General features: G+C 46.4%; 2 protein-coding genes across 3 annotated transcripts in view; both read left to right on the top strand.

The window, feature by feature from the left end:
* aux (cyclin-G-associated kinase) overlaps positions 1-11,915 on the top strand; it is a 64,797-nt gene extending 52,882 nt beyond the window's left edge. For both annotated transcript variants that reach the window (XM_065451633.1, XM_065451632.1), the window contains exons 22-26: positions 143-410; positions 2,109-2,426; positions 3,461-3,612; positions 7,532-7,705; positions 10,880-11,915. In XM_065451633.1, the coding sequence (XP_065307705.1) occupies positions 143-410; positions 2,109-2,426; positions 3,461-3,612; positions 7,532-7,705; positions 10,880-10,975 (1,008 nt within the window). In that variant the 3' untranslated portion in view covers positions 10,976-11,915. The remainder of the gene's footprint in view (positions 1-142; positions 411-2,108; positions 2,427-3,460; positions 3,613-7,531; positions 7,706-10,879) is intronic.
* Positions 11,916-18,510: 6,595 nt separating this feature from the next.
* The window catches only part of LOC135917964 (molybdate-anion transporter-like), a 71,638-nt gene continuing 66,909 nt past the window's right edge, over positions 18,511-23,239 (top strand). The window contains exon 1 of the mRNA XM_065451611.1: positions 18,511-18,633. Within this exon, the coding sequence (XP_065307683.1) occupies positions 18,558-18,633 (76 nt within the window). The 5' untranslated portion in view covers positions 18,511-18,557. The remainder of the gene's footprint in view (positions 18,634-23,239) is intronic.

The following is a 23,239-nucleotide window of genomic DNA, read 5'->3' as shown; positions in this document are numbered from 1 at the left end:
CTTTTAACCTTTCTTCTTTTTTTCTCCTTCTCTCATTTTCTCTCTCTTTCAGTGCGATTGTGATTTGCAAGCGATTTTAAGCGCAGTTTGTGTTTTGCTGTTGTGTTTAGACTGTTTTGTTTTCTGGCCCCCTCCTGTGCAGCACAAGCAGGGTGGCATGCCAAACAGCGTGTCAGCCTTCAACATGGCTGCTGCTTCAACGGCGACGACTCAGAGTGGCGGGGCTGCCGCCAAACTTGACACCATGCCGGGGACGTGGGACACCCTGTTCCCTGGCAGCACCTGGGTGCCGCTCGTACCCTCAACCGGCGGCAGCGGAGCAGGGATACCAGGATCTGGATTGACCCGGAATGCTTCCACGCCCAACCTTGAGGCGCTTGGGCGCAAGGCTGACCCATTTGCGGACCTAGGTCTGTTTTAAACTGTTCTACCTTAGAAACCCTAGTCGTTTGTCACCCCTACCCTACCCTACCCTACCCTACCCTACTTTAGAAACCCTACCCTACCCTAGTCATTTGCAGGCACGACATGGCCACAATTTGTACCTTAGAAACCCTACCCTACCCTAGTCGTTTGCGGGGATGACATGGCCACAATTTGTGCCCTAGAAAGCCTACCCTACCCTAGTCGTTTGCAGGGACGACATGGCCACAATTTGTACATGACCGGGGTAGTTGGAGAAATATGGGAGAAGCCTTCGCCCTCCAGTGGGCTTAACCAGGCTGATGATGATGATGATGATGATGATGATGATGATGATGATGATGATCCTAGGAACATATCCAGTGAGAGGGTTCGTTGAAACTTCATATTGAAGCAACCACAGTGGCTTAGTGGCTATGACCTTCATCTGGCTGAGCTCGAGGTCACAGATTCAATTCCTGGCCATTGAAGCTGCGTGGAGTGCTTGCGTACCGCGCAGATCATTTGAGAGGCCCACACTCAGTTCCACATCAAGGAAAATTAGAACATGTTCCTGGCCATTGAGAGTATGTTTGCTCGGAAAACAATGATATGCTATTTGAGTTAAAACCTAACTAGTATAGTAACTAATTAGTCATTTGCTTGCTGAGCTCTCTGCAACTGAAATCTCTCGACAGTATATGAAAAACGCTACTATAGGGGCCATTCATCCAGTTCCCCGTGCTTAATTAAAACAACTTGAAGGGGCAGCGCAATAAGACGAAGACAGAAGGCAGGAACACACAGGACAGCGCTGTCCTGTGTGTTCCTGCCTTCTGTCTTCTTATTGTGCAGCCCCTTCAAGATGTTCAACCAGTACCAACTTGCCCAAATGTCAATCCTTCTTAATTAGCACTGAATTTGAGCAAGAACAGAGCAGCAGTGAGCGCAAAATCTTTTTTTGAATACGCACAGTGAAATATTCAAGACCCTGTATTGAAGTTCTAGGTTTACCTGGAGTATTCCGGTTTAAACTTAGCCACCTGGCTCTGCGTTTTTGGATTAATCCAGTAAAATCGGAAAAACACTTGCCGGTAAAAAACGTGGTAGTTCGGATATATCCGAAAAGCTCTGGCTTACGGGGCTCTTGATTGTGTTTGAGACCGTGCTGGAAATACATTCTCGGAAAAAAGTGTGAAGAGGTGAAGGCACTCGCTGTAGCAACAGGCTCCTTGCACAACCTGCTCATTAAGCTTGAGGCTGCTTAAATAAATTTCAGACGACCCTCTCTCAATAATTACGGAAGTGGAAGGCGAGTCCTTTTTTTCGTGGTGCGTAACGTCTCCTTGCCATGCACCTGGAGAACCCTATTTTTAACCAAGGCGTGGCTCTGGGACGTTGAACCCTATCAATCAAATGTGTTTCGACAGGTGTCGCTACAGAAACTCGTGGTCGCCAACCAAGCCGCATCGCGGTAGGATTACACATTTTGAAACTTGTACAGGACTAACCAAAGTGCACAGTGTTCTTCCATAAATGCACTAAATTAACGCCTTTAGGGTTGGCTGCTGCTGGTTATAAAATACTGTGCTGTTAATAATTTGGCAAAAGAACAAATGTACAAAAATATATATAGTTCCGAAAACATGCCCGATTCTTAATTTCATCACAGTTGATTAAAAGATACGATGGTTTGTTGCCTACAGGAAATCTAACAGGTGGCTCCACTGGCGCCGGTGCAGCCTCCAAGACAGGAGCAGCAACCGCAACCGGCTTCCCGGCTTGGTCGCAGCCAAAGCCAGCCACAGCCACAAGCAGCCCACAGCCAACTGGAAGTGGAACACAGGTCGGTGGGGCCGGCGCCAATGGTGCAAAGTGGAGACCAGGCAGCGCCGTTCCTCCGGCTGCCCCCACAGCCGCAGCGGCTCCTTCGAAGCCAAACTACAGCGCTGCGGCCGCGCCAGGTGGCAGCAGCATATTCGTGGACAAGACTGCAGCTTCGGCTGGGGCGCCTTACAGCAATGGTTAGAATCAATTTCGCAAATTGACCATCCTGATGTCGCTTCAGACGTCTTTACACTCCAATAAGCTTATCAGATAATGCTCATGCTCAAGCGTTGGAAATGGCATCACCGCGATATTGTAGATGCTATAAACGAAGTGCACGAGACAATTTCTATGCTTTCAAAGCTGTGCGTGTACAGTGCTCGGCGATTCAAACACGATAATCGACCCGCAAGGCGGCCAGCGCTTATTGCGCCACCAGCTGGCGCTGGGTGATTGCGTCACAAAGACATCGCTTTCATCGTATACCACAATGCATCAGCCTGGTGTCTCCGGCACCCACCGGTGAAGCAAAAAACGCTGGCCAGGCAAATTATCGCGTTCGTATCACCAAGCATTACATTTATTTCCTTTTAGGCATGTGGTGAAGCAGACCACTTTGATATGCAATGCTGCACGACCTGCCACAATGGCCGAGTAGCTGTGGCGTTAACACTGCTGAGCACGGCTTCACTGGCTTGAGAACTGACTGCAGAAGCCACATTGAAATGGGACCAGAATGCAAGAGCGTTTCTGGGTGCACATTAAGGGACTGCACGTAGGCTACAAAGGAGTGTTTCATGGACCACTTTTCACGTTGGCTCAGTGGCTAAGGAGTCCTGCTATTGAGTACTGGGTCACAAGTTTAATTCCTGGTCACAGCAGTTGCATTCCGATGAGGCCGGAATGCAGAAGTGTTTGCGTGTGGTGCTTCACCTGCACGGTAAAGAACCCCAGGTGGCCAAGTTTATACCGGAGCCCTCCACTATGGCTCCCTGCATTTCCTTCCATCCTTTTTGTCCCTCCTCCCTCCCCCACTATGGCATCTGTTACAGCCCCTGTGTCTATTTGGAGTGTCGCACTCCGTCAGTCAGTGGTCGAGCAAATAACCCCAGTAGTTGCGTACTCACAGCTTTCGTGACGGTTGTCGAAAGAACTTGTCATCTTGCTTCAGATTTCATTATTATCAGGGAGGGCCTGATATTTTTTTTTCCTTCACTGTTCACGTTCGCAGGCCAGAAGGCAAAGCTGACGGAGGACACATTTGAGGACCTTTTGGGCACGCAAGGCTTCTCTGGTTTTGGAAGAAAGGACACGGGTCCTAAGACAATCGCCGAACTCCGCCGGGCAGAGATGGCTAAGGAGATGGACCCAATCAAGCTCATGGTAAGGGAGCAAGGCCTGTGCTTTTCTTCACTTTTTCTTCGTATTTTCTTTCTTTGGAACAATGTCTGAAATTTTCGTGCATATCAGGCACAGTTAAACCTCAATGCAATAGACGTGTGTATTTTATGGGTGTGCTAATACTGAATAGCAGATTTCATTTCAAATAGAATATTGAATCAAATAAAGAAAAAGAAAGCCGAATGTCGAATCGAGTATCGGAGAATTTAAGACAAACTCTTCGTGCAAAAAACACAGTGCTTCGCATGCTCAGGAGGCTAATTACTTAGCAACAGTCTTGCTAGCTATCAGTAATATAGGTACCTATGAATTGAGCTGCATAGTATGCTCTGCTCTTATTAAACACCAAATTAGTATGCCAGCACTGATAACTCAATTCGTATATCAAGGCCTAGAAAATATGTTTTTTTTCTCAATGGAATGTCTGTCAAATAGAATTACTATGTGCTTCTTTTTTCCTCTGAAGCTGAAAAAATAGCGAAGTTTTCCTGAATATCAACGGGGCTTTCAGTTTGATAGTGGGCCGTACTCTGCGTAATGGCAGTCTTCTATTGCTTAGAAAGTATTGCTTTCCAGTTTTCTTCAAGAAAACAGGAGGCTTTTTCATCTCTGTGTCAGGTGGCCTCTGTGGGTTATCGTGAGCTTGTTATAACGCCAATCTGCGCAACAGACAAAAACGGGGAATGCGCGTCAAGTCACTCTGCCACTCCACACGGTGATCAACCCCACACGAGTTGGCCGCGGTCAGTGCCAGTGGTAAAGAGCTGACTAATCGAGAGGCCAACGACAAGTTCGTGCGACGTCCCCTCCGCTCCTCTTTCATTTTCGACCACATCCATCCGCATCTTGTGCACTCACTTTCTGTGGTATAAAAAGCTTGTTAGGTTCTGCTGTTTGCTGCTGCTTGTGTGCTGAATTTATGAGTAAATTATCATTAATAAAATTAATAAACAGCGAAGCTGTTTAGTACACAACACAAAGGTGACAGAATTTTGAACAGAGGTACAAACATATTTATATTTCCAATTGGTGGTCACAATCCACCGTTTGTAACTATGTGCGGGGGCACATTTCCTCCGAGGCTCTCTCGATCCTAAGGAAAGCTGGTTGGCAGCGCTTCGATAGCACCGTGATCATGTGGTTCCCAGCACCCGTCACCACCCCTACCGATGAGGGCCCCCCTAACCTGAAAGAGGTAGCACACCGCTCTACATGAGAACTGACCGGCCCCACAGAGTTGGAGACCGTCTCTTCGAGTTCAGACCTCCTGGTACGAAACACGCGAGAACGCTTAGTCAGATACATCACCAAGCACTACCAGTTAGACAGGCAGATATCTGAAACGTCGCCAGGCAGTTGTTTGGTGAACTACAGGCACACACTTTCCCCACTCCGGTGTTATTGCAGCACATATTCCCCGTGCAATACCCAAGTGCTCTTTGCAAGTTATGTCAGGCAACTAGAGTGATGCTCTCGCACATGTTGTGGGAGTGTCCTGTTATAGCAGCTAAAATGGCAGTAGCTCCGGAGGCTCTTGCGTCGAAGTGGACCGCCACTTTGCGCAGCTCCAACCTCAAGACACAAGAGTGGGCAGTCCAGCAGGCCTGAGAGGCGGTGACGAAGCAAGGCCTCGAAGTCCACTCATGGGAGACCTGAGCCCGGGTCGTTAAACTTTGCCACAATTTCAATAATGTTGCTTACATCCATTCATCCATCCATCCGTCGTGACAATAGATATGCACACACATTTTCGCATAACCTCTGTTATTAAGTGCATCCTCGCCGGAGACAATAAATGGCTAATACCCTTAAGCAATGGTTCATACCAACAAAAATTAAAATTTCATGCGGCCTCTCCGTTACGACGACAGAAGAGAAATGAAATTCTACGCTGGAATGATGAGCGGCAACAGAACCGGCTGTGGAAGACAATGATGCTCGAGCCATTGCTGATGAAGGTAGTTGATGATGATATTGATAGTTTCCTCTTGCAAATGGATGGCTCATACCAAATGAGTAGCAACGGAGCCAGCTGTGGAAGGAAACGATGATGACAAACGCACGAGCTAGTTCGCAGGTTGTTGCCAGATGACGGAGATGCCGGAAAAACAAAAATGCATGGTTCTCGTCCTCTCCTCATCATGTATGTGGTATTTTGTTTTATATTTTATTTTCATATACTAATCATTTTGTTACTGCTGCTTTCTTTTGCAAGTGTAAGGTACATAAATCACCCAGTCTTACTTTTTTTAGTTCACAAATGTAAATCCACAAATTTTATGAATCAGTTCATTGATCATGTGAAGATATGTCCTCTTTAAAATGCGGCGGCTGCATATTAACAGGGCAAAAATGCTAAACACTCATGTACCTAGATTTAGGTGCACATTAAGGAGTGGTCAGGAGTTACCGTATTTACACGATCGTAAGTCGACCCCTTTTTTAAAATTTGAAAGTCTGCAGTTGGGGGGTCGACTTACTATCGAAACCAAAACATGGCCCCGCCAAAAAAAGCGATACAAACAAGAGCTACAACGTAGTTACAATTTTATGTTTGCTCTATGGCCCTACCCGTATTTATTTGCTGTCCCGCGTGTTTGTTCGCTTTTCGGAAGGGTTTTTCAACATTTTTGAGAGTCTTGCAGTGCATGCAACACTCATGGGGGGGTGTCGATAGTTGATGGAAGCGCCGCTGTTCCCATTTGCGGCGGCACCCTCAGAACGTCGGCGCTTGCGGGGGGTATCGGTAGTTCATGGAAGAGCCGACGCCGCTCGCGGGTTCCTCTTTCTCTGTTTAAAGGCATTGGAATTGGTTTGGCCAACTTTTTGACGCGTTTCACTTGACTGCCGGCTACGTGCTACTTCTATGCTTCCCCAGTCGTCATGAGTGCTGCAGGCCCACTAATCATTCGGCACTCGTTCACAGCAGCGTTCAAGGGGGCTGCCATCCTTTACGCCGAAGAAACAAATCACTGCGCAGCGGGCCGCAATTTCGATGTTTCTAAATAGGTGGTGCGAGAGTGGCGACTGCAGCGAAGCGAAATTTTCACCCTATGACGGCAAGTGACAAATTTCCCACGTGCTGAAGTCTGGATGCTTTCCGGAGCTGTAGGCTAAGCTTGCCACGTACGTCGCTGAAATGCGTGATTGGTCCCTGCCGTTGAAGTGCGACGTGGTCATGAAACAAGCCCGGACCTCCGCCTTAATTTTAAGGTTCTGCCCCGCCGTGAGTACAACGAGTGGCTGGCGGCAGAAGACTGCGAAATTACGCCAACCGGACCTGTCAAAAGAGCCTCCATGATGGCTGCGTGTGGTTGGGTGCATTTGGCGTGGGCTGCTGTTCTGCAAGTTGTCCTGGTGCAGTCGTTTGCCAAATTTGAAATTTCGCTGGACCACGACGCGCTGTGGGACCGCAGCAACGATGACGACGGCAGCACTAGTGAAGACGAGTAGTCGAGTGACCATGTCAGCTACTAATAAATTTTCGTTATCGAATGCGCCCTCGGGTATGCTCTTTTTTTTTTTTTCGGTCAAGCGATACGGGGGGGTCAACTTACATTCGAGTCGACTTACAATCGTGTAAATACGGTATCTGGAGTGCACCCACTCCCTTGTGCCTCACAATCGGATCATGGTTTTGTTACATGAAGTCCCAGAATAAAGTTCTTTAATCCGGTAATTTGGGTTAGAATGTTTAGTCGTTGCCCAGCTTTACTGTGTGGGATACATGGCCAGTAGTCGTCGGCCCTTTACAGTCATGGATTAGCCAACCTAATGTGCAAACCTGCAACGTGAATGCGTCGCATAGTGATGTACATCCTTCTCCAGTGAATGAAGGATGCGATGTCTACCTTTAATGGCTACACATTGCACGGTCACTTGTTATGTTCTGCTGTCACAGATCATGGACTGGACAACGAAGAAGGAGCGCAACATCCGGGCACTGCTGTGCTCGCTGCACACGGTCATCTGGGAGGGCTGCCGCTGGACTGAGGTGGGCATGCACCAGCTTGTGTCACCAGCGGACGTCAAGCGCTTCTACCGCAAGGCCTGCCTCGCCGTACATCCCGACAAGGTGCGCAAGTTGTGATTAGGGGTGTGCAAATATCAAGTTTTAAGTTTCGATGTGGTTCGGGGAGCAGGCTCAATTGCGAGAGTCACAGGTGCCCCTGAGGGCAGCAAGGAAGGAATGGCATCAATCACAGCACACAGACACATATTCAAACATAAAAAAAGTGCAAACACATAAACACGGGACATGGGGGCAAGCGGGACCAAGTGTCCCTACAAAGCGTTCAGGCCGACTACCACAGTGCACTCACAGTCTGGTGTCCCGTGAAGCTGGTGTGGTTCATCACTCGATGAACTGTGTGAGCGGACATAGCAGTCAAGCTCTCCCGGACTCTTGCTCGTCGGCTGGTCAGCGGGAGCGGAAGACGTCTCATTAAGAGGTCCCCTCATGCGCTGGTGCTTGACCGAGTCCCTCTGACAGTTGTTGACCTCCCGAATGTTGACATCCGACCCAAGCCAACGCTTCTTCCTTGTTCCACTTCTCAGCTCCGTCTGCTCTGCCAGTGTGGTCTCTTCTCCATCTCTAGGCTGCATCAGCCATGCATTATTTGCCGATTCATTCAGCACTCATTTGTGGCACTAGCTTAGTCATAGGTGTTTGCCTTCTTCATTTTTCTTCACTGCACATGTGACACCGGCCACCTCGTGCTTCCACGCTCGAGCACGTGCTCCACCTTCCGCAAGGTCTGCTTCCGTGGGTACGTCGTGACACTCGGTCCAGTTCGTGTCACCGACTCGGCAGGCACGCTAGTTATCGCATTGCGCTATTGGATTTACAAAAATTCATTTGTTTCACCAACCAGAGGTACAAAAAAAAGTGAAGTTTCTTGCACAGCAATTACCATATAAGAAAATTATGCTTTGTGGTCAACGAAGTTATCTAGTAGAACACTTTTTCTTGGCTGTATTATAAATTCAGGTATTTAGTGTTGTCATGAAGGAAGGATAGCTTCTCAACATGTTTAGGGAGCGGCCACACCCTCTTGCATGTCACAATTCCTTCAGACACCGAAAAGAACTCCTCACTGGACACACTAGTATATCTGGTATCCGCAGGTATCGCTTTGCATGCCGAGCCAACATTGGGCACTATGCTTGCAGAGCTACTCAAATTGATGTTCTTTTTGGTCCAAAAGTTAATTGCACACATATCTGTGAACTTGGGCTGATGGTAGTGAAAATTGCTGCTGGTTGATGATTAGTCTTTCGACAGGGCCGACATGGAAGGAGCCTCTTCAGGAGCTTTCGTTGTTGAGGACATATATCTGTGTTCTTTGATGGGGATATTTTCCTTATTTTTTCTAAAGCCAAATTTTTAATCCACTTTGCCGCTGAAGCATCCTGGTGGTACTCTACTACTTCAGAAAGTGGGTCTAGAAACATTGCCAAGCTTGCTATTTGCTCAAATTTGTAGTTTGGAAACCATGTTTTTTAGGCACTTAGCCAGATTAGTAGCAGACAGAGGTTTCCACCAGGTGGCTGGTGTTCATATTCGTGAACAAACAACACAGTGGGGCTGCTTGAGCGGATAATGTCGCGTAGCCATAAGCACTAGCAGGGGTCCCATGACAATCCACCCTTCTTAGTTTTGATATGCTTCACTGCATGGCAAATATGCTTCACCACAGTATATTCTGTATGCTTCGTCACATAACACATATGTGCTCTGGCCAAGCTAACTTAGAGAACCAACAAAGGCAATTTTTGGGCAGTTCAAATATTTTGAATAGTAAAATTGTCTTTAAAATCAAATACTAGCATATTCGAATCAAATATTGTAAATTCCGAATACTCGCGCACCACTAGTGTCGAAGCACTAATGTGCTGTACTTCGCTGGACGTCAGGTACCCCTCCTCCCTCCCCCCAAGAAAGAAATCTGCAGAAACTACCGGCAATGATTGTCAATGTAAGCAAATAGCCCCCAGCAAATGAGCCAGCCAGTGAACAGCAGCCCCTCCCCTCCCTGCAGCTAGGTTGTAAGAGAGCTCGGGCTCAACAGCGCCCTCCTGCTCTTCCAGGCTGCACAAGCTGTGTGAGAACCTGTGCCCTTTCCTTTGGTGCCTTTTTATTCTATGTCCGAGCACCGACCATTTACCACCACCAACCGCCGCCAACCACGAAAACGGGCAAGAAAGCTAAGGAAAGCTATTCGCTTATAAAAGAAGAAACTGTTGATTACAATACTCCCTTATGTGAAATTTGAGCACAGCTTTATACGTGTTTTCATTTCACGATATATTGGCTGTAGCAGACAATGTCTTTACGGCACATTGCAAACGAAGCGATGTGTGGTGCAGCTGCCTCGCTAATCGAGAGATTGCAAGACTCGGTGCATGGGTGACGCGTGGGCACGATTCACAGCAGCTGCCTCGGAGCTCCGCATCATGCAGCACTTTGTTTTCATATAGACGACGCGCGCTGCTCTGGTTACCATCTCACTGCGAAGCCCGTCTTGCACAGCACTACGCCCCTCTTACGCTTTTGTCATTCCCTCTCCACTTTCCTCGTCACGCTCTCTTCACTATCGCAGTCTTTCATCTCCCACTGCACTCCATGTTCGCCTTTATCCTTGGCTATGTTCGTTGGCTCAGTTACGAGGGGCAACGCCGACGCTCACTGCAGGAACGGAACTGGCTGCATGCGGATGCCGTTGCCTACTTTGCTTCAAGCAGACTAACATGCGATGGCAGCGTTGTCTGATGTCAGCCATGTCCGACGCATTCTTCTTTAACTGCACATTCTTGGATTATGTTACCATTAGGGTACTGAAGGTGTTGCCTATGTTTGAATGAGTATAATTCATCTCTTTACCAATAGCATTGTAAGCAAGCTGCGAGTGATCCAGTCTGATTACCCAATAAAAGAGTAGTCCGCTTAGAGAGAAGCATCATAGTCTTTCTTGATTTCAAAACACAGCTTAATGAAAGGAAGAGTATTTGACTATTGTAAGCTGTTTTCTTTTTCTTTGTTTTTTCATTGTACCAGTATTGTTGGTTATTTCCAGTTCCACATCGACTCCTTGGAGTTGTTAACAGACCATTTTTCACTTGGGGCGTAGTCTGTGTAATTAATGGAGTGAGACATCGAGAGATGATTGAGTCATTGATCTTGTGTTAATTGATGGATTGATTTTGAGTGAGTGATCAACTGCTCTTCCTTTCCTTCCTTTCTGACCAGCTTGTCGGCACAGAGCATGAGGAATTGGCCAAGCTTATCTTCATGGAGCTCAACGATGCCTGGAGTGAGTTCGAAAAGCAACAGGGACTTGCCTAGTCAGGAAAGGGCTGGACTTCACCTCTCACCACTGCTCCCCTCGCACGACGTCAGTGGGGTGGCAGCAGCAAGAAGCACGCAGGGACGGAAAACGAAAGTGACGCGGGCTTTGCAGTGCCCGTGCAGCGTGGATGCCAAAAAAAGCGAGCAAGAGAGCAGCAGCCGCAAGCAGCAATGGCAAGAGCAGAGGTATCCACATGCCGGCCGCACGCACACATTTTGAACACAATCACGGACCTTTATCTTATGCTTTTTTTTTTCGTGCTTGTCATTGTTTTACCCATCGCCGAATAAGCGGTTCTTGTCACAAGTCGGCATACACCAAATTGTTACATATTGTTGACATTTATGTGTGTGTTGAGTTCGTTCCTGAAGAGTTTGGAAGTGCTGTACAAGGGGGGAGATCGACCTGTTTCTGGTCTGAGATTGACGGCTGGTCAGAATCAATGCATCCCGGTCCACTGCCGGTTGTTAGTCTTGTCTTGACTTGGCTCTCGGCCACAGGAAACTTCTGAAGGTTTGTTTTTGAGCCACATTCAAGTTTAACCCTTCCTTTTTTTCTCTCTCTCTCTTTCTTTTTTTTTACAATATCAGTGAGGCACAATGCTCTCTGTACTGTACGTTCACTGGGCAAATTCTGTCTCGACTTCTTCAATGTTGAATCAGTTGCGCCTGCTGCGTGTTATCCACATATTCAAAGAGTGGCAGTGAGATAGACCTGAGCAGTATTGAAAAACTTAGTCACTTCAGTTTTTAATGCGGTCAAAGTCCAAAACCAACAAGAAGCACTTAAACGTGCTCTAATAGGCAAATGCTCTGCTGTCGGAAACCAGTCTCTCCATGGAAAAGGGACTGGACATGAAGCTGTCTGGGACTGGGAATTCAGTGAGACAACAAGCATTTGATCCAGTTATAAATGTGCTTTCCGATTTCTCTTTTATCCATTTTGTACAATTTCTAGTTTTCACCTTTGGCGAATCTCTGAATTAAGGAGGCCTTAATCAGTACTTGTGTGCATAAGACTATACAATACTACCTTTCTTTTTTTTTTTCCAGTGCACTTTACAGCTGGCATCGGTCCACATGGACCGAGATACTGTTAATAGCTAGGCGTAATGTTCTAGACGTGTGCTCAACTGTTGATACTTTAAATGTGCCCCCCTTTTTTTCTTCTTTCTTTCCAACTTTTTTTTTTCTCAACCTTTTGTACATAAAGTAATGTTTTGGGACCGCATTTCTGTTTTGCGGCTTTCCTTTTGTTTCAATTTTTAGCCAGTCTTGCAGACTGCTCCTGTAAACTCTGTAGTCTTTGTTATTATTATAATTATTATTTTGACATCCTTGGGGGTGCGCTTTTGTTTCTGTAGCTAGGTTTTTACTCGACTGCCTACATGGTAAATGGTTGAGTTCGGCATTACATACAGCACGAAGGCATCTTGCGCTGTGTTGTCATTCCAGCACTTTATATTTGCATATCATTGTCACACCAAGTTTTGGTTTTATAGGGATCAAAAAAAAAGTAAGATGAACATTCTGTGTCGGCTTCGTTTGGCAAATTTCTGTAAAAGCCTCGCCAAAGGTGGCACATGCAAACAAGTGAAAAAAAAATGTGTCGCTATTGTATTCCCTCCATTGGGGTGTGTTCCTGGTTCCCAACTTTCCTAGTTGTTCTTATCGATAAGTGCTTTGTATGTTGAATTTTTTTTTTAACGTTGGCTTGTTTATTTGGTTGGCTTGTTAACCATATCCTTGCTGTTCACTAACCAGTACGTCTGTAGCAGACAGGTGCAGTACTAGCAAAGTATCTGCGAGCATGACGACACACACACACTCTGTGAAAGCTGCACAGTATATTTTAAGTCTTCGCTTCAAAACTAACCACTACGTGTTTCCTGTATCGTGAATTTTTGTTGTTGTTACACTTATTAATCAAAGTACTTCAGATGGTTTGTGCAAAGTCATTCCTGTGCTTTTGTCTTCATTGGAGAGCATTCAGTGGCTGGGGGAGATTCGCAACCTCGCCCCTCAAAGTTAGAGGGCTTCGTTCATTGCATACGGAACGCTGTCCAGGTCATGTGCCATGTTTTGATTAGCCTGGTTACTCTTACATCTCTTCTTATGGGCGGGATGCACGTTCGATGAACACTATAGCATGCTTCGACACATTTTGTGCACGGAGGACCACACTTATGTTGTCAACTCGAAATGCAGATCTGGCTTTGTCGTCGTGACTGGGGATAGAGCCGTGTGTGATATATCGACATGTCGAGGCAATGCAGCTGACGTAATACTTGGCAACTGAATGTTTAAAACTGCAGTAGAAGGCTGTGTGTGAGGTTTGGTGCTGCAGTTGTATTTGAGAGCAGCGCGTTTACCATGACATGTTTGTCATTTTAGTTGATTTTATTGTTTCTTCCGCCTTTCTGTTGATTTCCTTTACTACGCCATGTGCTACTACCACTGCTCTTGCGTGTTGAATAGTTATCCGCTTGTCACAAGTGGGGTAACAGATTCGCACTGTGTGTCTACTTGTCATTGAGGCTGAAGTTGCGAAGGTGCAAGAACACCTTGATGTCGCGCAAGGGTGCGGGGTGCTTCACCAATGCCGTTTCATCGGCGTCGGCACGAGTATTCGCTGCTTAGCGAAGAATGTCGCACCAAACAGGCACATTTAGGCTACAAAACAGGCTTTAGAATACGCTGTGTCCCTCATCCCTCTTAGAAGCAGCGTGGAGCCATCTCTCTGGGAACTGATGGGTGTACCGGGTGTAGCCACTTGAAATCGAGGCTGTCGTAGGCAGCGTGTGTTGCAGAGGACTTTCAGTTGCTGCAACAATCATTGTAAGGGGGCTCTGTGATTGGGTTGGGCATAGACACTAGTTCATACAGCAGTTTGTTGCGACTTGGTTGTTCAGGACAGTTGACATTTGGCTGGAGCAGTTGCCAAGATGTGTGTCAAAAGTTGCCTAGACATTCTGTAATTTGTAGTGTTGTAGAGAGGTCAGCACAGCAACATTTTCCAGGCTCGTCACTGTCAGATAAAGCAGCTCATTAGTGTTCAATGCATTCTAACTTCTAATTGTCTTCTAATTTATTGCGGAAAGAAATATGAGCAATAGGTCTTTTTGCAACCGCATTAAGCATTGGCCAGCATGCTTCACCATTAACCTACTCTGCTGTGAGCACTTGATTTACTGTTAAAGCATTGTCTTTATGGGATGACTCTGCATTGCTGATGAAAATACAGAGGATGCTTACAAAGACATCTTCGAATAGCGTGAGAGGACATGCGAGTCCCACGACATGACCTGGCAACTGGTTCAGTGACACACAAAGTGGCGGCCTGACAACTTTGTGCACTGTACTTTACAAATGCACTGTACCTTATTATGCTAAGTCTGTGAAGTCATGTTAGTTTCAAGCATGGTTGGTGTAGACAACTTGCAACACTGAGCCCTTCAATGAACAGATGGAAATGGGTGCAAATTGGGGCTTAGTCATTGCCCAAGGATAGCTTTAATGGCATGATTAACGCAAGAACAAAGTTCCTGATAGAGGGAGCTATTAGATTTTTTTCCATGGTCATTCGTCCGAGGGACATCCAGGGGTCATCTGTACATTTTGCTCATCGGTCTCTAGAGGGATGCCTTCTCGAAGCATTCTCCTCGATGATGCATAGATAGTGCCACACCTCTTGTCTCTCCAGTTGCAAGCCGATTAGTGCCCCAAGCCTGTAAGGAAAAAAAAATTATCCAATGAGTTAACGAGTAATAAGTACCCGTTGTCATGTGTGAGGTGTGCACCGTGAGTGTAATATATGGTGGCAGAGATGGTGACAGAACTTCTTTTTTTTTTTTTGTCTGTGATAGAAATGAGGAGAGCTTGTCTGTTTACGTCGTCAAGCTTCCCACAAGTGCGCCTGTTTGCGTCTATGCTGTGCCTACAAATGATGCTGAGGGCTTTCTTTCTCCTGCCTTTCTGTCCTCTTGAATATTCTCCCGATTTGACTCTGAATGTCCCAGTTGTCTTGTGTAGAATTCTTCTGTGATAATGTATTACTCTCTGGTACTTTGTTTGTGGTACTTGGTACATTCACAGTTATGAGCAAAATGCCAAGAGATGATGATGCTGACTGAAAAGGAGACTGATACTTTCATCTTCACGTTTTGGCATGTTAATCATAATTGCGAATTCTTTAGCAATTAGCCAAGCATTCAGAAATACATGGCTGCTTTTTTAGCAGACTGCTTGAAAGACTGTTTTGCAAGCGGTAGCAAATTGAAGAATGTAAATAGTTGTTTCCCTTTTACCTTGGTCTGTTGGAAGCAAGAGTGTGTGTCGTTTCTTAAACGAGCAGAATGTGTGCGCTAAATACCACTTTGCATATCAAACTCGCTGCGTTACTGAATTACTGACATGTCATTAAATATTGAGTTCAGTGCCTGGTAGATTAACAAGCTAAGAAAATATATACAGTATGGGCCAATTTTTAAGTAGATGCCTAATTAGTGTTTGAGGGCAGTGACAACTTACATAAATACAAATGCCTGCAAATTGGATTTTAATAACTACCAAGGACATGGTACAGTATGCTTTCTAAAGTTCAGTAAAGAAATAGAGAGAAAGATAGAAGTTAGGAAGAAAATTTAACTTGAATACCAATTAACTGCTCCTGTTGAGTAGTAAAACTTCATAAGCGCAAGTGTTGTTTTATTTGCAGTGCTGCATTTTCCAGTTTAAAACAGAAAAACTAGTTTTGAAAACTTATCACGGAGGTGGTTACTCGGAGGACACAAACAAAAGTCGAGCGTAGTACATTTGCCCTTGCTTTTTCTGTGCAGTGCATATTTCTTGTCTGTCCGTACTTGTTGGAAGCTCGACGGCCAGTAGGATTTCATTCCACAAGCGGCTCTCAAACGTGGAGGCTTGCTGTAGTCAGCCTTTACCCAATTCAGTCTCTCTCTCGCTCTCTGTGTTTGCTTTATTCTTGCCAGTTCTCTTGGTGTCGAGTTTCCATGTTGCCTGCAAAATTGTGTTTCTGACTGAAAGTGTGTCCGTTTGTTGATGTAAATATTATAAATATATACATAAATACATGCTGTTGAGGAATCAATGAGACAATGCAAAATGTTGTGCTTGTTTTCTTTGGCATCATATGGTGCCGTTGGAGCAGCTGGTGATGAGGCTGATGGCATTTTGGATGCCGCAATAGCATCATCTTTGTAGGTAAAAGAAAGACCTCCCAAAATTTTCGTATATAAGAAATTGTTAGTGTTACATAATACTTCCACACGTCAAATTGGCCGCGACAACACTTCTACATGTGCTAATCTTTAGAAGTCGTCCTCTGCCGAGCACTACTCTGAGCTTAGGATGCTGTAGTTTGGGCCACTTATAAACCGTTTGCATGTGGCCTTCGAGATCGCACCGGCACAAAAGTGTGCCTTTGGGATCTCAGAAGCCACAGTTTACAGCTGTTAGTATGCAGAGCATGAAGGAAATAGTGCTACCAGCCCTGACGCCACACGCCATACGACGCCTTCCGAGGGCAGTCAGATGCCTTGAATCGCTGTAGGCTTGTGCTAAGCCTATCAAATGTATTGATGACACATCACACAATTGAAGTAAAATGTGGTGTAGTATGCGTGAAAAATACATCCTTGGATTTTGCAATGTCAGCACATCCTGCAGTACCAAGAAGGGCAAGCGCGACTTTGTGTGTTGTGCAGAGTATACTTATTAGCAAATAAATTACTCTCATACACATGAATGAGTATTTTTACAAATTACGCTACACAGCCTTGAATAAGAGATGTTCAGCTTCGATGTGAATAGTTGTACAAGTATGAGTGAGCTAGAAATGATTAGATGTTCTTTCGTGCACTTCTGAGGTCGCCGCAATGTCGTGCTTCAATGTCGCATGTCCGGTAATGTGGATTTTATTAACGGGGCTCGCGAGGGATCCACTAGTTGGGGCTCGTACTCACATATAGTCGCACTAAACTGTGCGTGCAGTCATGATAAGCTGAGAATGTTTTCTGTGTAAACATGTAGTCCTGTGTTGTGGTAAGTACTCGCTGCAAATTTTTTTTTTTTTTGAGCACCTGAAGCAAGCATGACTCTAAATACCCTTAACTGACTAGTTCTGTCAAAGAGCAAAGCACCTCCCTGTGAAAAGACTTCGTCCGTAGGACATCCAAATCATGTCCAAATGACCGTGCACGATTTCCGACACAAATGGGACATCCACTGGACGCCCAGTTTTGTATATCCTACCGCGGACATTCCAAGGATATCGCACAGGGACATGTTTCGGATATCCTACCAAGGATGTCCCAAAGATGTCGCACGGGACCTTTTTCTACGTGAGTATTTGTCCCCCAATAGACTTAGTCTGAGTTTCATCGTAACAGGATTACGTTTTCTTGCATGTTTGAAATACCATTCAAAGCTATCATGTCTGCAGCTTGTGTGTACGTCGCAATTTGCGATTCTGATGCAATTTACTTTGAAAAGTTAACTTTTACGAACCAGTTGTGCGAGGTGAAAGGCCTAGTAGAATTAGGAGTACACTAAACTTCCATTCCTGTGCGTGCATGTGGGTCTCGGCTCGTTGCGTCTGGCACATAGCGTAGGCTGCGGACGCAATAGACATTAGAGACGTTTAGCGTGTCCGGTATTCGGGCAAGCGCGGGCGGTTTTCCGGTTTAGCGGGGGCGCCAACCTGAGCGGCCAGATTGGTGGTGCCAGCTGGTGGCGCAAAGCTTAACCACACAAGCGCAGAACTAATTACTATATTCTGCTTAGCTACTGGCGTAAATTTTCGATAGTGGCGTAATCGTGTTCACAATTACGCCGCTGCCAAAAATTTGCATGGGTGGCGAAGCAGGATATGGTGAGTTACTGCAGTTTTAGCTCTGCGTTTGTCTGGTTGAGCTCTACAACACCAGGCGGCTTCACCGCTCACGTTTACGCCCCGACCATCCGGTAATCCGCCCAAACCGCTCCCGTTTACCGGAATAGCGTACAAGCTAAACGTCTCTATTATTCCAAACACTATGCAAAATGCCTTTTTTGTATGTCCGTAAAATGTACGCAGCATGCCTGCATGATGTCCCTCGCGGACATTCAAGCTCTCGGGTGCCCGTGCCTGCGGCGAGCGTCGGCGTAACCGAGCGAACGAGCACAGCGGAGGATGAAAGAGCGAACGCGGAGTGTGAAAGACGCGAGGAGGGGAGGGTGCGGAGAAAGCGTGAGGAGAAAAGCGCGGTGCGGCGACGATGGCTACGAGATGGCGCCAGAGCGGCGCGAGTCGTCTGGGAGGTCTAGCTGTCTGCGGCTGCAGCTGTGAATCGCGCCCACGCGCTGCCTCTCGCGATTTCCCGATTAGCGAGGCAGTCGCGCCTCAGTTCGATCCGTTTGCTACGCGCCGCACGAGACAGGCCGTCGGAGCCAGTCAATATATCGCGAAAAGAAAACACGCATAGAGCTGCGCTCGAATTTCGCGTTAGGGAGTATCGCGTAATCGCCGATTTCTTTGTTTGTTTGTGGGTGTGCGTGCGTGCGTGGCGCTTTCCGCACAATGCTCAATGAAGAAGTGTGCCCGTGGTGCAGCGAACTCCTAACAGAAGGTGGACGTCTAATGAAATGCCTGGAATGTGAGTACGCCTACCACTCATTCTCACAATTTAACTTTAGGAATAGGGGTGAGGCTGTCAACGTAGGAGCTGGCGTTGCCCCCCTTGCCGTAACACAAAGTAAGAGAAAGCTGGTACGGATTCAGACCCAATTGAAAGTCTGGCTAAAAGCGAAACGCAGCTCAACTTGAACGCGGACGGACCGAAGGAACGCACCAACGAGTGCTGGCTCGCAGTTGACGCTCTTTTGAAATCACGTGAACTTACATGAATGTGTTATCAGAAACCTGGATTAAAATGGCAAACGTAACAAAATGGCTAGGCATCCCTTCCCGCTAGGGTTGAAGAGGTTTAGAGCTGCATGTGTCAAACCGTGTGTCTACGAAACACACGGCCGGTGGTTGAAGAGAGAAGGGATTCCATTGGAATGATGTCACAGAAATACGATGAAGCTCTAAAGAGACAGATGCAGCGCGATAGAGACATCCGGAGACTAAAGCAGCGAATTAGTGCTCTTGAAAGCAAGGCTAACAAGTGCAGTGACGTTCGAAACTTAAACGTATCGTAAAAAATGCGGAGCAGGGGACGTAACATTATAATAATCATGGAATACCGAAATTCCTGAACGAAAGCTTGACATATATAATAAAATGAGTTGCAGAGTTCGCCCACCTCCTGAACTCAAAGGGACAGTCGTTGATGTTGTTCACAGGCTTCCTAGGAAAGCCTGGCAGGCAACTCGGGAATATAGTTCGATTTGTGCGACAGGTGCTTAGAAGAGCGGAACACTCGGTACTGCTAAGTCCGGTTTCAATCGTCGAAAACAGGATAAAACAGAACGGGAACCCTAATCGAAATCGTGAGTGGGCTATCGTTACTAGCGGAATGCAGACGAATGCGTTTTTATTAGAAAAGCCGCTGGTGATTCTGTTGTTCGTTGTGCGGATTAGCTTGCGAACATTCGTGCGCAGTGATGATATCGTTCACCTGCATCAATTATATATCAGTTATATATAGTTATATATCAGTTAGTTATATATCAGTTAGTTATATCAGTTATATGGGCATTGCAGGCGTATTTCTACCGTCGGCGTCGCCGTTATGTTCCATATAAAGTTCAAGTGCGATAAGAATGCGGCCCCGCGCCGTGTGTTGTGGGTGCGAGGGAAAGCTTACGAGGGTAAGCAGAGGATGGTGGCTCGATCTCGCGCACACAAGGAAAGTGGGGAGGGAGCGCGCCGTCTTCCACCGCGCGCAAGGCAACAGGGGAGGGGGGGGGGAGGGAGGAGGTAGTGTCGGGTATCCCTCAAACTTCGTAAAGTAGTGCCACGCTTTGAAGAACGCTGCGTCCTCCTCGCGCGCTCTGGCCGATGCCGACGCCGCGGCACTATTGGCCTAATAGCATCACGTGGCCCTCGCGCCCTGTGGGAGCGCCATTTTTGCTCGAGAAAGCGTCAACGGAGTGGCGAGGAGCACATGTTGGCGCCGTTGCTACGCTCGAGCAGTGTAGGCGGCGCCACGATCGAGGAGGGCGCGTGAAATAGAGGAGAAACGAGGAGGAGTGAAGACGGAGGAGGATGAATGAATGAATAACCATTCATTGGTTCAACCATGCACATGTTGGCGCCGTTGCTACGCTCGAGCAGTGTAGGCGGCGCCACGATCGAGGAGGGAGCGTGAAATAGAGGAGAAACGAGGAGGAGTAAAGGCTACGCTCGAGCAGTGTAGGCGGCGCCACGATCGAGGAGGGAGCGTGAAATAGAGGGGAAACGAGAGGGAGTGAAGGCGGAGGAGGAGAGTGTCGCTACTTTAGGAAGTTTAAGGGGCTTTAGGGTCGGGCGTTCCACACTGGCTGTAGCTGCGTATGGCGAGGCTGAGCGCGGCCGCGTGGACCCTACCTTGAAAACGACCTGCTGTGGCTACATAGCCTAGGCACGCCGTGGGCTGGTAGCTTCTTGTGCACTGTGTTCTTGCCGCTTAGTTTACGTTGAAGCCAGAAGGCAGCATGAAGGGCCATTCGCTCGCTGTTGCTGCCGCTCTTCCTCACGCCAACGTTTTGACAGTCAGCGCCCGCGTCCATAGAATGAGACATGTATTGATATTTGCCTTTGCGCGCGTGACACCATGCTTGTTAATTTAGTTAATAAGCGAACGTTTACAAGTTCGTAAGGCTGTTAAAGCTGCTGTTCTTACTTCGTATAGCTGTCTGATAATTTGCTCTCGCAATCGATGCTACGCCTTTCGGGCGAAACTGCGATATTTTTAATGGCTTGTGTCCTGCAACGACCCATTGATATAGTAGAACTTAACGAAAACTTTGCCGTTGGTTGTCATCAATCTGCTACATGCACTCACTTTAATTTATGGAAGGGACGAAGAGAGTGTAATGACTCTGATTTCGGCTATAGTTGGTTCATTTTATAAGCACAGACAGGTTAGCCATGATAGAGTGTATAAGCGCGACTGAACGAGGACGTAGCAAGAAACAGACACACAGAGACAGCGCTTCTCTGTGTATCTGTTTCTTGGTACGTCCTCGTTCAGTCACGCTTATACACTCTATCATGGATTCTAACCAACTGGCCCGCCAACGTGTTTTAACCAAGACAGCGTGAAAAAAGACGGACAATTCGACATTCGTACGTCAGACAGACATATATTTATATTGCGCCCGTTTTGCCTTTCGGAAATATAGTTGGGAGTCTGTGCCTGTCCTGTTTTACGTGTCTCTTCTTCGTACATGTTTTTTTTTTTGCGTGCTCCTATGCCTATACTTATTAACCATAGTGAGCTCCTCATGTTTTCTTTAAGTGAACCGAATACGTTATTTATGATGTTATGTTTTCGGAAGAATGCATGATACAAGTCAGATAAGGATGTTTTCACTGCATGCCGCCGCACAATTTCATTTGTATAAACCACACCGTTAAACGTGGTGGAGAACGCGTACGTGTAACTGCTGGTTTTCAGACGCTCTTGCCTCGAGTACGACGCCGATTTCTCTATTCAAATGCGTGCGTAAAAGCAGAAATGATCTCGTAAAACAACCGATCGATCTATTGGAATGAAATTTGTTAGATTTCGAAGAGAAAGGTAAATTCTTAGCAACTGTGAAGTAGAATACTGATTAAGGAGATCGTACTTGTAAAAAAAAAGGACGAAAATCGGTAAGTTAAAAAAAAAATCTAAGCACGAAGTTTACAATTGTAGCAATCGTAACAGTTGCTACGAACGGGTGGATGCCTCATTTTCCCTTTATGAAGTTTACATATCTGCAACCCTGAACCAAAACTTATGTCATATTCCTTGAAATTCCATCTGTTGTACCATTTCAAGCGGACAGTATCGTTATGTTAGCTTACAGCTTACATCCACCTGTTATGGTACTTACGACAGTTACAGGGATACAAATATTAGTGGCATATTGCAGATTGCTGTAGAATACATCAATGTTTTCCCTTTGGATGTCTTTCAGATTCAGATATTATAACATGCGCACTACAAAGAACGGGGATATTTTTTTTTTCGTGCAGAATTACGAATTTTTTATACATTGTGCTTCCATGGATTGTCTTAAGCTTGCGAATATTCGGCAATTTTTGTCAAACGTATGAGGTCCAAATTTAAAAGTATGCCGCCTACAGTTGCTAGAACTTAATTTTCTCGCTCAAATTCAACATTTCAATTCAACAATTCGTTAGGCACTTGTGTTACGTACTAGAGTATTTAGGCGTTTTACGTGTATTCGAATAAGGAAATCGGCTGGAGTTGGCCCAGACCAAAAGCTTTTTCTTAAGATAAATGCACTGCGAATATGACTTAAAGCATTCTCTTGTATAACCGCTTATTGTTAGGTAATGGCTTTAAAGTGCTTCTTATTTTTTTCCTGTGTTCGATATCGGTCGCAAGGAGGTGGCGCCAGGTTATTTCTCAGATTCTTTGTTGTAATCCGTGAATGAATGTAAGTGAACTCTGGTCATGAGCCATGACTTCAACATTAACATTTTGGCAAATAGCAAATAGAGAACTAGAAACGTTAATGAAAATTCAGTGCTGATTTAGTGGCAAATGCGAGAAAAATGAGGTAGGCGTTACGTCGCACCTCTTTGAGGTGCGACGTTTGAGGTGCCCAAGTCCCAGCTTTTTGTGCTTAGGGATAAACCAAGAGGGATGGATGCGAGGCACTATGTGCCGCCACCACCGCTGAAGGTGAAGGGGGGGGGGGGGGGTGCACCGGTCGCTGAGGTCCAAACGATCAGGATCCTGGGTCTGTATCTGCAGACTAACAGGAGGAATAGGGAGGCCTTGGAAAGGCTTAAAGATACGGTCAATGCTACCGTGAGCCTAACCAGGAGAATCGCCAAACGTAAGCGAGGGGTCAAGGAAAATGACTTGTGTAAGCTGGTACAGGCGTTTGTGCTCAGTAGAATAGTGCATGCGACGCCTTATATGAAGATGGACGCGACGGAGAAAGGCAAGGCGGAGGCTATGATTAGGCAGGCGTATAAGGCGGCCCTTGGATTGCCTAACAGTACGTCTACCGAAAGGCTGCTGGGATTAGGGGTGCACAACACCCTGGAAGAACTGCGGGAGGCACACTTGGTGATGCAACTCAGTAGGCTTTCCA

This window comes from Dermacentor albipictus, chromosome 9 (genome assembly GCF_038994185.2).
Source record: "Dermacentor albipictus isolate Rhodes 1998 colony chromosome 9, USDA_Dalb.pri_finalv2, whole genome shotgun sequence".
Lineage (NCBI taxonomy): Eukaryota > Metazoa > Arthropoda > Arachnida > Ixodida > Ixodidae > Dermacentor > Dermacentor albipictus.
This window is presented reverse-complemented; position numbering and strand designations above follow the sequence as displayed.